Source organism: Tachypleus tridentatus, chromosome 9, assembly GCF_004210375.1.
Source record: "Tachypleus tridentatus isolate NWPU-2018 chromosome 9, ASM421037v1, whole genome shotgun sequence".
In the NCBI taxonomy this organism is placed as follows: domain Eukaryota; kingdom Metazoa; phylum Arthropoda; class Merostomata; order Xiphosura; family Limulidae; genus Tachypleus; species Tachypleus tridentatus.
In genome coordinates, this window is record NC_134833.1 from 66,764,564 (window position 1) to 66,776,295 (window position 11,732).

An 11,732-nucleotide genomic window follows, 5' to 3' on the forward strand; every position below is an offset into this window, starting at 1 on the left:
TTAATACTTTAATATACAAATACTAACAAAAGGTCTAAATTCCTCCCTAACTACGTCACTCTTCTTTCTTAGTGTCCACATCAACAACTTTAGGTGAACCAATGAAACTACGTCCGTATGTGGACACAAACACTCTGGGTGCTGTTTTCTTTTTTCTTCTTGAAACTCCAACAATCGGACATAACATGACCAGGTTTTCTACAGAAATGGCAGACAGGACTTGACCACTTTAATAATGTTCTATGATGACTGTCTGAATATTTCGAACCATAAGAGCTCGATATTTTGAAAGAGTTCTCAATTTTAGTAGACTGAACAAGTACAGGTTTTGCTGAGATGACAAACATTTGTTGTTTTATGTGTTCCAGATGTTATCATAGAAAGGAGCAGCTGCTTCTTGTTTCAACTTTCTTTTCATCCACGTTTTAACTCATCATCTGTACAGCGTTTAAATTTCTCAGTTAGACATAAATGTCTTAATTTATCGAAACTGTTGTCAATATTTATAAAATTACACCATCGATCTAAATAAACATATTTTCGTCAGCGAATTCCATATAAGTTTGACTATCTTTTTTGCGACAACTTAAAATTTTTTAGCAATAGGCATTCGGTACTTTCTCGTATGTTTTGAAGATAGCTGCTTTAACCTTATCAGAATCCATACAATCTCATATAGAGAGAGTAACATAAGCTTCTTGAGCTTTACCAGCTAAAACACTGTAATAATAATAAGTATTTTCCAGTGGGCCATTCCATGTTTTTCTAACCTTGTTCAAGCTAGATTTGCTTCATTTTTAACTGGATCTCTAACTTATATTTATCACTCAACTCTGATTGGCTAGTGGAGGCACTAGAGTTATTGTTATACGCTTCAGCAGAAAACAAATCATCATTTCAACAATACACTTTTTTAGTTCATTTTTCTCATTGATGTTTTAACCTTTAATTCTAAGATTTTGACAATTACCAGCAATTCACTTTTGTTATATTTTTCTAGTTGTGCAAGGAAGGGTGATTCGAAAAAATCTTAATGATCAGACATGATCAAATCTGTTGTCACTGATAAATATAAACTGAATTGTGATTTGTATTTTGATTTAGATCGAAACTTATCTCTGATTCAAATCTCGGACACGAGCCAACAGTTTATTGTGTTTCGTATTGTAAGATTTGAATAGCCAGAAACTGAGTTAATTGATAATTTAGATTTAATAATTAATAACTGTCTATATGTATACAATTTATGACACTTGCCAACAAGATTGTTACACACAATGTTTTTAATACAGGTATATTGTAATATACAAAGAATAATATAATTTAGAATAACGGTTATCACAAATAATGTACTATATGCAAAAGTTATTCAAACTTACAAATAATATTGAATACTTTATCTGGTCTGGAAGTTCCTTGATGTCTTATCGAAGGTTCACGATGAGTGAATTAATTTTGAACTAATGCAGATAAAATTCACTTACCAGGAAGCTAGCTAGCTTCATGGTCTTCTTTCTTTGCCAACCACACGTCGAGTTTTCCACCGCTGAAGTTATATTATGTTTTCGTAAAAATACTATTGTTCAATGCAAAACCGCTTATATTAAATGGTTGTAATTTTCTAAATCTATAAACGTTCCTGGTCCAATATCTTACGTTCCAGATTAATAAACGTCATAACCATCACAGTTAGAGCTTCCAAGGTTTATAGCATACAAAATACATCAAACCAATAATATATACTGTCTTTTTGGGCGTCGTGTTGGTTATATTTATATGAGTGAGGAGAGATTCTAGAAATTTCAGCCTACACAACAGTACTGACGATACGCTAGTGTTTACGCACACGCATATATTGTTGATTCTTGCACTCGAGAATATTCAACTTTAGTGAGTAAGCGGGAATTTCGCAATACCGATTTAGTAGTAGAAGCTATGCACATTTCTAAATATAAACTTAAATTAAACAAACACTGATATCAAAACAGGTATGTGATAGTAAATTGGTCATAAAACTGTGTTCGGCTATCTGCTGTGTCTACCGGGGAAGCAACTTCCGGATATGGGTATTGTAAGTCTGTAGACTTATCGCTGTTCCGCTAGGGGGCATACTTTTCCGTAGTCATTAGCAAAAACTTTATTTGTCTGTTGTTAAGCGCAAAGATGTATAAAGGTTTGTCTGTGATGTGCCCACCGCTAGTATCGAAACCCGGCTTTTAGCGTTAAGTAAGGAAAACATCTTACCATAGTAACTTGACATATGATCTCGAGAAGACTTCAAATCGGGCATCTTTAAACACAAATTATTAAATATTCTCTCAGTATTTTAATGATCTGGGTTTGAGAGTATTGTTTGAAATTTGATCGCTCATTATTCGGGTATTCCTATTTTAACAAGTTCCTAGATGGTAGAGTTGATTAATACGTTTCTTTTATTTTAGCATAATAATGGTTAGTGCCAGTAAAGCAGAACAAACATGTCCGTGTTATGATTTATGGTATTCTTTGATCGATTATACTTAACTTTGATTTCTCACAAGTTCAACAGTAGGAGGGAAACTAGTACGTGGAACCGTTGCTGTGGTAGTTTTATATTACTTCTGGTTAATACACATCAAACGTTTCTCACGGCAGGTTAGATGAAGAAAACGTAGATTTTTTTTGTTACGTTTTCTGTCATAAATCGATAATTCTCTGTATGTATTTTTAAAAATGTATCCAAGAATTACAGATTTGATGCGAATTTCTAACGAAAATCCATTCAAAGGTTAAGTCAACCATAAGGGTGACATTTAAAATAAGAAAAGGAAAAGTTAGGTGTAGAAATAGGCATAGCATTAAACTATTGACATTGCCATAAACAATATAATTTATATAATCTATTCCAAAACCTCTATGGGTTTAAATGTTTCCGGAGAATCAGCGGTAAATTTACGGTGTTACAATACTAAAACTAAGAAAATATTAGAACCTGGAACTCGATTTATTGCGCTAGAAACGGCAAATAGTCCAATGTGGCTTTGTTTAAGAACAAACAAATACAAACATCCTTAAAATGAAATGTTTGCAAGGTTACCTGGTTAAATAAGAGAACCAGAAGACCTAAAGAATAGATAAGTTAGTGTTGCATTTAATATTAAAATATATAGTGTTAACTTTAACTAAATATTTGCAAAAAGTATACAAAATAACTCACTACTTTGTTATAAGTTTGTCTCACAGAAACCGTGGAACAGAAATACCTTACAAGTAAATAATTATTTTACCATTTATTATAATGGTCTGGGTTTGAGAGTACTATATGAAAATTTTCTATCAGTACGATATCTTTGCGTTAATACACAGATCTGTTGCCACTGGTGTCACGGGCGACTTGTTTAGTATCTTTGTTGTCAATCTATTCGATAAAGTACCGTAGAGCCAACTTGAACTAATTGTTAATAAATTAGACCAATTTACGGAAATTCTATCAGAAAAAGGTAAAATAGAATAACAAGAACAGGTCTCTTGTACTGTTAATATGTGACTGTAGGAATATTTGGCTTAGAAGTAAATAATTACTGCAATTAACACACCTTAATCGTTTGATTAGTTAAGTATACCGAAGTGTAACATGTTCATTATCTATATAGCTTTCAAGTCCTCGGTCTTAAAGTGATTCTCCTTTTGTTGTTGGTCTTTTAACAACGGTACATCTGATGTATACGGATCAGGTGATCCAAACACATTGTGTGAACATTATCTCATGTGTACTAAGTATTTAACGTTTAATAAGCTCAGTTGGTAGACTTTGAAACATTCCGATGTTTTACTTCAGAACACACACTTTATGTAAATGATGAATTTAGAAAATTAATTAATTTGTTAAATCAACTCAGAATAAATAAAATCGACAATTTTGGCATATTATAACCTTTAGTGTTATCCATTGACCTTGACCTAAAATACACAATGACTAATACGCTAGTGCACTAACTGATACAAGTCTATACATATTGTGTAATCACTAAAATGCACTATTGCATTACAGACTAGACTAAAACAAATATTCTTACAACATTCACGAGTAAAGCGTTTTTCCTGGTGGGATTCTGTTCGAGTGTTTATTATTATTAGGCACCACTAGATACTTTAATTAAATACGTACTTGGTTTGGAGGACAAGACAGTGAATCTAACTCGGGAAAATCGCTCGAGACAATGACATCACTTCCTGTGGTTGCAGTCGAGAGGAGCAGGGAACTAGTTAACAAAGCGTGGATCAAGGAAACGGTAGAAACTAGAAGATACAACCAACCGATTTAGTAGTGAACGTGTTAACAGCTAAAACATAAAACAACTGACATGGTAAAAACCAACAATTTAAATACATTATCAAATATATTTATTTGTAGTTTGGAAGAAAGCTACACAATACGTTGTGCTCACCACGGGTATCGAAAACAGATTTACGATGTTTTTGTGTGTTAATACACTGACTTGTCGCCACTAGTAAGAGTAGTCGTGTCAGGGGCGACATGTTTAGCAATTGTATATTGTGAATCTCTTCGTGAACGTAACGTCGAACGAAGATACGATAACTGTTACTAAGTCACATCGTTTAAAGGAATTTATCAAAAACACTATTTATCAGCAGTAAGATCATGCCTTTCATACTGTTAATGTACTTAATATAATTCTTCTTCCCTAACAATACATATATATATATATATTCTTCAAAAAAAGAAACGCAAAATCAAAATATGAGACAAGTTGTTAACAAGTTTATTCCGGGTAGTTCTGTATGACATGTGTGAAACTTTGCACATTCACTGCTGAACATCCAAAGTCTGCAAAGGCGAAGTCCACGCTCACTAGGTGAAGTTTAACGTCACTCAACGTCAATAACAAGTATGCCCCCCGTAAGCATCAATAACTGCTTGGCATCTCCTGCCCATGGAAGCGATGAGATGACGAATCACATCCTGTGGAATGGCTGTCCACGCAGCCTGCAAAGCTGCAGCAAGATGAGGTAGAGTCTGCGGTTGAGGTTGTCGTCGTCGCAGACGTCGGTCCAACTCGTCCCAAAGATGTTCGATGAGGCTTAAATCTGGTGATCTGGAGGGCCAGGGAAGAACGTTGATGTTGTGGTGTCTCAAGAAGACAGTGGCGAGTCGGGCTGTGTGAGGACAGGCGTTGTCATGTTGAAAAACGTCGTTGACGTTCACCATGATGGGTTGCACATGGGGCCTAAGAATCTCGTCGACGGTTGCGTACGGTCTGATCGGAAATCCTACGCAGCCCTGGTATGGTTGAGGCAGTAGACGTCGCAGTGGTGGTCCTATCCCGAAGGTGACGTAACCGGATGTTGCGATCTTGTGCGGGCGTGGTCACACGAGGTCTGCCAGATCGTGGACGGTCACGAGTTGATCCATGTTGTTGGTGACGATTCCATAGCTTTGTGATGATGTTTGGGTGGACATTCACAGCTCTGGCAACATCTGATTGAGATTTGCCTGGTTCCAAGCGGCCAATGGCGTTGTTGCGTTGTGCTTCAGTCAGTCTTGGCGTAACTGTATTGCGTGTCGGTGGCTTAACACTGAGCTATGGAAACCGAGGACCCGTCACTTTTATAGGGATTTTGCACATGTTGCACTTGCAGAACATGCAGATCTCTCAAACAAATTTATTGGACAAGCATGCGTTTTGGCGAAAAATCCGATGTTTTTCTCCGTTTTCAAAGTGCACAACTTTTATTGTCATTTTGGTCTGACAATCAGTGCCTTAACACGTGTAACATCACATACTCTGAGCTTGTAACGTTATTACATATATTTCTCTTTATAATAACAAAAATATCCCTTTTGCGTTTCTTTTTTTGAAGAGTATATATATGAACATTGGGTAATATTAACCATTTAGACATAAACCAACACATATCACTGTCATACTGAAGAGAAAGAGGTGAGTGCCCCGTTCTGTTCGTATCTAGGACTAACTTCGAGAATTTGGCATATCTTCAGAATCATTGTTACAAGTACTAAATAAAACAACAGACAGGTCCTAACTTTCATCAGTATCATTGTTACATATAAAAACAAACAATAAACTCGTCCTCATATTCATCAGTATCACTGTTACATGTAACAAACCAAACAATAAACTGGTCCTCATCTTAATGAATATCAACAGTTCTAGACACTGATATATCAAACGTCAGTCTAGCTTCTAATTGCTTATCCGCTTAGTCAGTGTCTCTTCCTTTGTCAAACTGTCGGTAAACCATGTTATGTGTGGCTCTTTTTATCCGTCTGGTTTAACAAACATGGTTACGAAGTCAAGAAAGTAGTTAACTATGTGTTTTAACCTTTTCTTTCTAACACAAATACAATTATTTTTATATACGGTTCAACATAAACGTTTCCTTCATTGTCACAACCATCAGGCTTTTAAAAATATTTTGAGGGAGTTCGGGGTGGAGAACTTAAGATGTTATATGTCATAATATTGAGAAGAATAAATGAAAAACTAAGTGTTTAAAATGGATAACCTGTAAATAAAGTGTGAGTTTAAAGAAGTCACACTTATAAAGTTTATGTGCTACTGCCATGATGAAATTAAGCCTAAATTGTTTACTTTGTGACCATGATGAAATTAAGCCTAAATTGTTTACTTTGTGACTATACGAAACATCTCGAAGCTCAAAATACGAAAACCAAACACAGAAATACAACACAATTCTGGATAAGAAGTGCTTTTTATTTCGGTTCCAGGAATTTGTTCATTTCTAGAACCAAATGTTCTCGTGCTTTAAAAGTAAAATTATCGAATGTTGTTGTTTTTTGTAAATAACTAAAGTAAGCCAACAGTTTAATGGACTTTTCGTGTTTATTTCTGCACGATAGAAGTTCAGGAATCCTATTACACAGAATGGATTAACTTTCACATCACGTAACAGTGAGTAAACCAAAATACAGATAAAAGGAATGTTTCATTCCTCACAGATTATGTTATTTTCATACAAGGGTTAACAGGTTTTAAGAATATTAGGTTTCTAACAATTTTTCTGTTACAAGTAACAAATCGAACGATATACTGGGTCTCACTTTCATCGGTATGATTGTAACATGTAACAAATAATCACTGTCATTGTAACATTTAGCAACTGGAACAGTAGACTGTGGCTGATTCTTATCTTTCGTTTAGATTTATAATTCGGCGATGAGTGAAAACTAATTGACATTAAGAAGTTATTTAACGTCTTAATAAACATTCACACCTTGAAATACTTTCATGTCTGCATAGGTTTAAATGGTAAAATGTCAAGAACTCCAAAGACTCGTACATCGAACGTCACTCTAGCCTATCCGTATACCTGTTTTATCAGGACATAATTGTTTAACAATATAAAAGGGGTTGCTACTAAATCCTCCATTGAAATGATCTGATTAAACTCTTTAATCACTGGCATGAAAAAGGAACAAATAATTTAGATTTTGTCTTCCTCCAAATCCTGAGTCAATGGTCTAAGGTTTGGATGAATGACCAAAAAGGATGGCCAAACGTTTAAAGATCAACGGTTCGAGATTTACAGTGACTACACTTAACATGTTTATTCAAACTTTGATCAAGTTAAAAAGTCATTGCACTAAGAGCAGTAGGAATTTATCTTCTCTCTGTATGAGAAATATTACGCTCGTAATAGAGTATATACGTTTCTCTCTGTATTAAGAATATTAAGTTGGTAGTAGAGTATACACATTTTTCTCTGTATTAAGAATATTACGTTGGTAATAGTGTGTGTGTGTTTTTCTTATAGCAAAGCCACATCAGGCTATCTGCCGAATTCACCGATGGGAATAGAACCCATGATTTTAGCGTTCTAAATCCGTAGACTTACCGTTATACTAGCGGGTGACGTTCGTAGTAGAGTTGGTAATAGAATTATACGTTTTTCTCTGTATTAAGAATATTGTAAAATGGGAATATACATTTTTCTCTGTATTAGGAATATTACGTTGGTAAAAAGGTATATACGTTTTTCTCCGTATTAGGAATATTAAGTTAGTAAAAGAGTATATACGTTTTTCTCTGTATTACGAATATTACGTTCGTAATAGAGTGTAGATGTTTTTCTCTGTATTACGAATATCAAGTTGATAATAGAGCATACACATTTTTCTCTCTATTAGGAATATTACGTTGGTAATAGAGTATATACGTTTCTCTCTGTATTAGGAATATTACGTCGGTAATAGGGTATATATATTTCTCTCTGTATTAAGAATATTAAGTTTGTAATGGAATATATACATTTTTCTCTGTATTAGAAATATTAAGTTAGTAATAGAGCATACACGTTGTTGTCTGTATTAGGAATTTTAAGTTAGTAATAAAGTATATACGTTTTTCTCTGTATTAGGAATACTACTTGGTAATAGAATATATATGTTTTTCCATGTATTAGGAATACTAAGTGGTTAATATAGTATCTACGTTTTATTAAGACAATGATTGTGTTATATATATATAGATCTATTCTTCGATGACCATCACAAACAAAAAGGAACACAATACATATAATTACTTCATTTAAAAGCGAAGGAGCCTGTGTTTTAAAAGGATAAAGTCTTTTACATGAAATTTATTTTCTCTTGAAGTTTCTAAAGCTACTCTTGATCATACATAATATGTCGTGTTCATCTATCTTTGTCTACATTTATGCTAATAATATTTAAATGTTTCTTTTCTACCGATCTCCAGTGGCACAGCGATAAACGTGCCGGATTAAACCGTTAATAATTGGTTTTAGGTACCTACAGTGGACACAACACAGATATTCATTTATGTAACTTCACACGTAACTACAAAGTTTTTTTTTTTCATACAAGGTAACCATGAGTGTAAGATGACACAGTTAATAATATCTGCGATTCCACAGAATCAAGTTTATCACTCAACACCTCCTATCATCAAATTGTTGAAATTTATTTTAAAAGTTATTTTCTAAAGAAAAAAAAACACTTCATAATCTGTCACTGTAAAAACGTGTTTGGTCTTAAAAAGTTTTATGTTGATCAAAAGTGAATTATATTAAAAGTGGTTGTATTTTTGAAAGTAATTACTTTGTGTGTGTGTGTGTATATATACATATATATATATAAGAACCTTACCTGAACACAACATTCCGTTCGAGTTGAAAAGATTAAACATAGTCGCTAAAGTTTCCCATAAGGCATTGAAGGCAACCAGAACGTAGACTTAACAATACTCTCGTACTAAGTGTTTGTTTACTGCCTGTTGACGAGGGAAATCGTGTGACATGAATAACTAACTACCCACGTCAAAAACTTGGAAGTTACCCTGGAAACTATACAAACAATTACTGTTGTCACGTCTACGAAAGCACAAACACATTCTTTTCTCTTTTTTAGTTTCTGTATGAAATCTGAAATACAACTTTTCTGTGATAATTTAAAAATAAATTAGAAAATACATGAGAAGTGATTGTTAAAAAACTGAGGAATATTTTGTGTACTAAATCAGCATGTAGCATTAGATTGTTTTAAATGTTTCATAACTCTAGAGTGTAAATATAAAAATAAGTCATTTATCGTTAAATACTCGTAGCATTTCTATTACGTATAGCGTTCATAGGCTCCATGTATTTTGTTTTTCACATGTAAAATGAAATACTTCATCAGTGATATACAATAAAGATATTTTTGTAGCTTCACATTTTACTGAAACACTTTGACTAATGATTATTCTTTTCATAGAAGTGTTTCGGATTCTATTGAATATGTTGGATAAGTTCACCTGTTGCTGTTTTTTAATTGGGATTTCACGATGTGGATATTTACACACATACATGTATGTTGTATTATCAAAACTGTTAGCACTGTATGCAAACAGTGGGTTCTCATAATACATTAGTACATATGGCTTATAATGGCCAGGAGCTTTCAGAATCAGAGACATAAGCGAGGAAAGGTAACCACGGATATTCAAATAAAACATGTGACTGGATGTAACACAAGTTGTATTCAACCCGACTACTGGTACCCTGATCCAACAACAACAAAATTTTGTATATTAAGCAATAGTATTAGACTGGACGCCCAAAATTAATCTCTTTTCAGTTTATACGAACTTTGAAACGTTTTGTGCGATGAAGGACCACCAGCCTAGCATTATTCACAGTTTATAACTGGAGGTTAGCGTATTCAATGTGTTGGGAAAGCTCAAACTACTAATCAAAGCTTTGATTGATATTACAGTGTTCTAAATTTTGAAATTGTGGTGGAGAGCTCCACACGTTGAGTAATGAATCCTGCTATTCAACCACTTGTTTCGATAGTCACTGGAGGACATTCTGGGTGATTGGTCCATCTGTTAAAAGTAGTTGAGATGATGTCTTATTAGAACCAGTTCACTCTCTCATTATAGCATCTTCTATGGTATCATTTTCAATAGTCTTACATAATCAACATTTAAAGCCTACCTTGGCCAGTAAAGAACCTCTTTAAGAATCCAACTGGAACCTTCTGGAACGCCGTATAAGTAACAGAAAATAACCTCTTGGTCCTCTTTGATTGACTAATGCTGGCATTTTTAACGCAACTTTCTATGTATTACTTCCAATTCTTGACAGTAATCCTCCACAGTGATATTCTGGCCCTGGTTGAGCAAGCTGTAGTGGATAATATAGGCCACATACAGTGACCATAATCTTCTGTTGGTGCAACTTTGGGTTTTGAAAGTTTTAGAGACTTTTCATGGCTCAGCCATTTTACAGATCACTTTCTGTTGTCGTAAAGGGTCCACTTTTTATCACAGGTGACAATTAGATCAAGAAATGGATCATTTCTGTTGCACAAAATCAGCATATAGCACTGATTTTCAGTAAGTAAGTGTAGAACCCACTTGTAGAACGTTTTTACTTTTCTAATTTGCTTAATATGGTCCGAAATTGTAGAAATGCCAACAATTAATTATTGTGCCATTTCTCGAACAGTTTGGCGCGGGTTTCTTTTCACTAACGCTTTCGGTTAGTCTTTTTTTTACAGAAAATTTTGAATTGCGCGGCTCCAGTTGGTTCCAGGGGAATCCGCTTGGTGTCGCTAGGTTGCACAGATCAGCTGATTACGACGCCATTTCCCCATTGCAAATATCTTCATTTGTGTATTAGCTACGCGGTTTTAAGTGAAGTGCGATTTTTTCGTTTACCGGATTTCAGAATGAATGACCTGAAGGAGCAACGACTTGCTGTGAAATTTTGTGTTAAACTTGAAAAATGTGCGACTGAAACTTTTGCTATGCTTAACACGGCTTACGGTGATGTTGCTATGAAGCGTACGGCATGTTTCAAGTGGCAAGAACGTTTTAAGGATGGTTGACAGTCCATTGAAGATGATGAGCGTCCTGGACGTCCTTCCACGTCAACTGACGACCCACACGTCGACAAAATCAACACCCTGGTGCGGGCAAATCGACGTCTGACTGTCAGGGAGCTTGCTGAAGAGTGTGGGATATCAGTTGGATCTTGTTACGAGATTTTGACAGAAAAATTGAAGATGCACCGCGTTGCTGCGAAATTCAGCCCTCAGAACTCGTGAGTTTTTGGCCAAACACTCGATCACTGTTCTTCCCCACCCCCCCTACTCACTTGACCTTGCTCCTTACGATGTTTTCTTGTTCCCCAAACTCAAAAGACCTTTGAAAGGAAGAAGATTTGAGACGATTCCCGAGATT

General features: G+C 34.8%; 1 protein-coding gene across 2 annotated transcripts in view; it reads right to left on the minus strand.

The window, feature by feature from the left end:
* LOC143225368 (uncharacterized) overlaps positions 1–9,287 on the minus strand; it is a 102,003-nt gene extending 92,716 nt beyond the window's left edge. The window contains exons 1-2 of one of the 2 annotated variants that reach the window (XM_076454630.1): positions 9,152–9,287; positions 4,148–4,278 (exon numbers count right to left, since the gene is read on the minus strand). In XM_076454630.1, coding sequence (XP_076310745.1) covers positions 4,148–4,278; positions 9,152–9,191 — 171 coding nt within the window. In that variant the 5' untranslated portion in view covers positions 9,192–9,287. Of the gene's footprint in view, positions 1–1,484; positions 1,864–4,147; positions 4,279–9,151 lie in introns of those variants that run through there. The other variant, XM_076454631.1, reaches the window with a different exon arrangement.
* Positions 9,288–11,732: the final 2,445 nt, after the last annotated feature.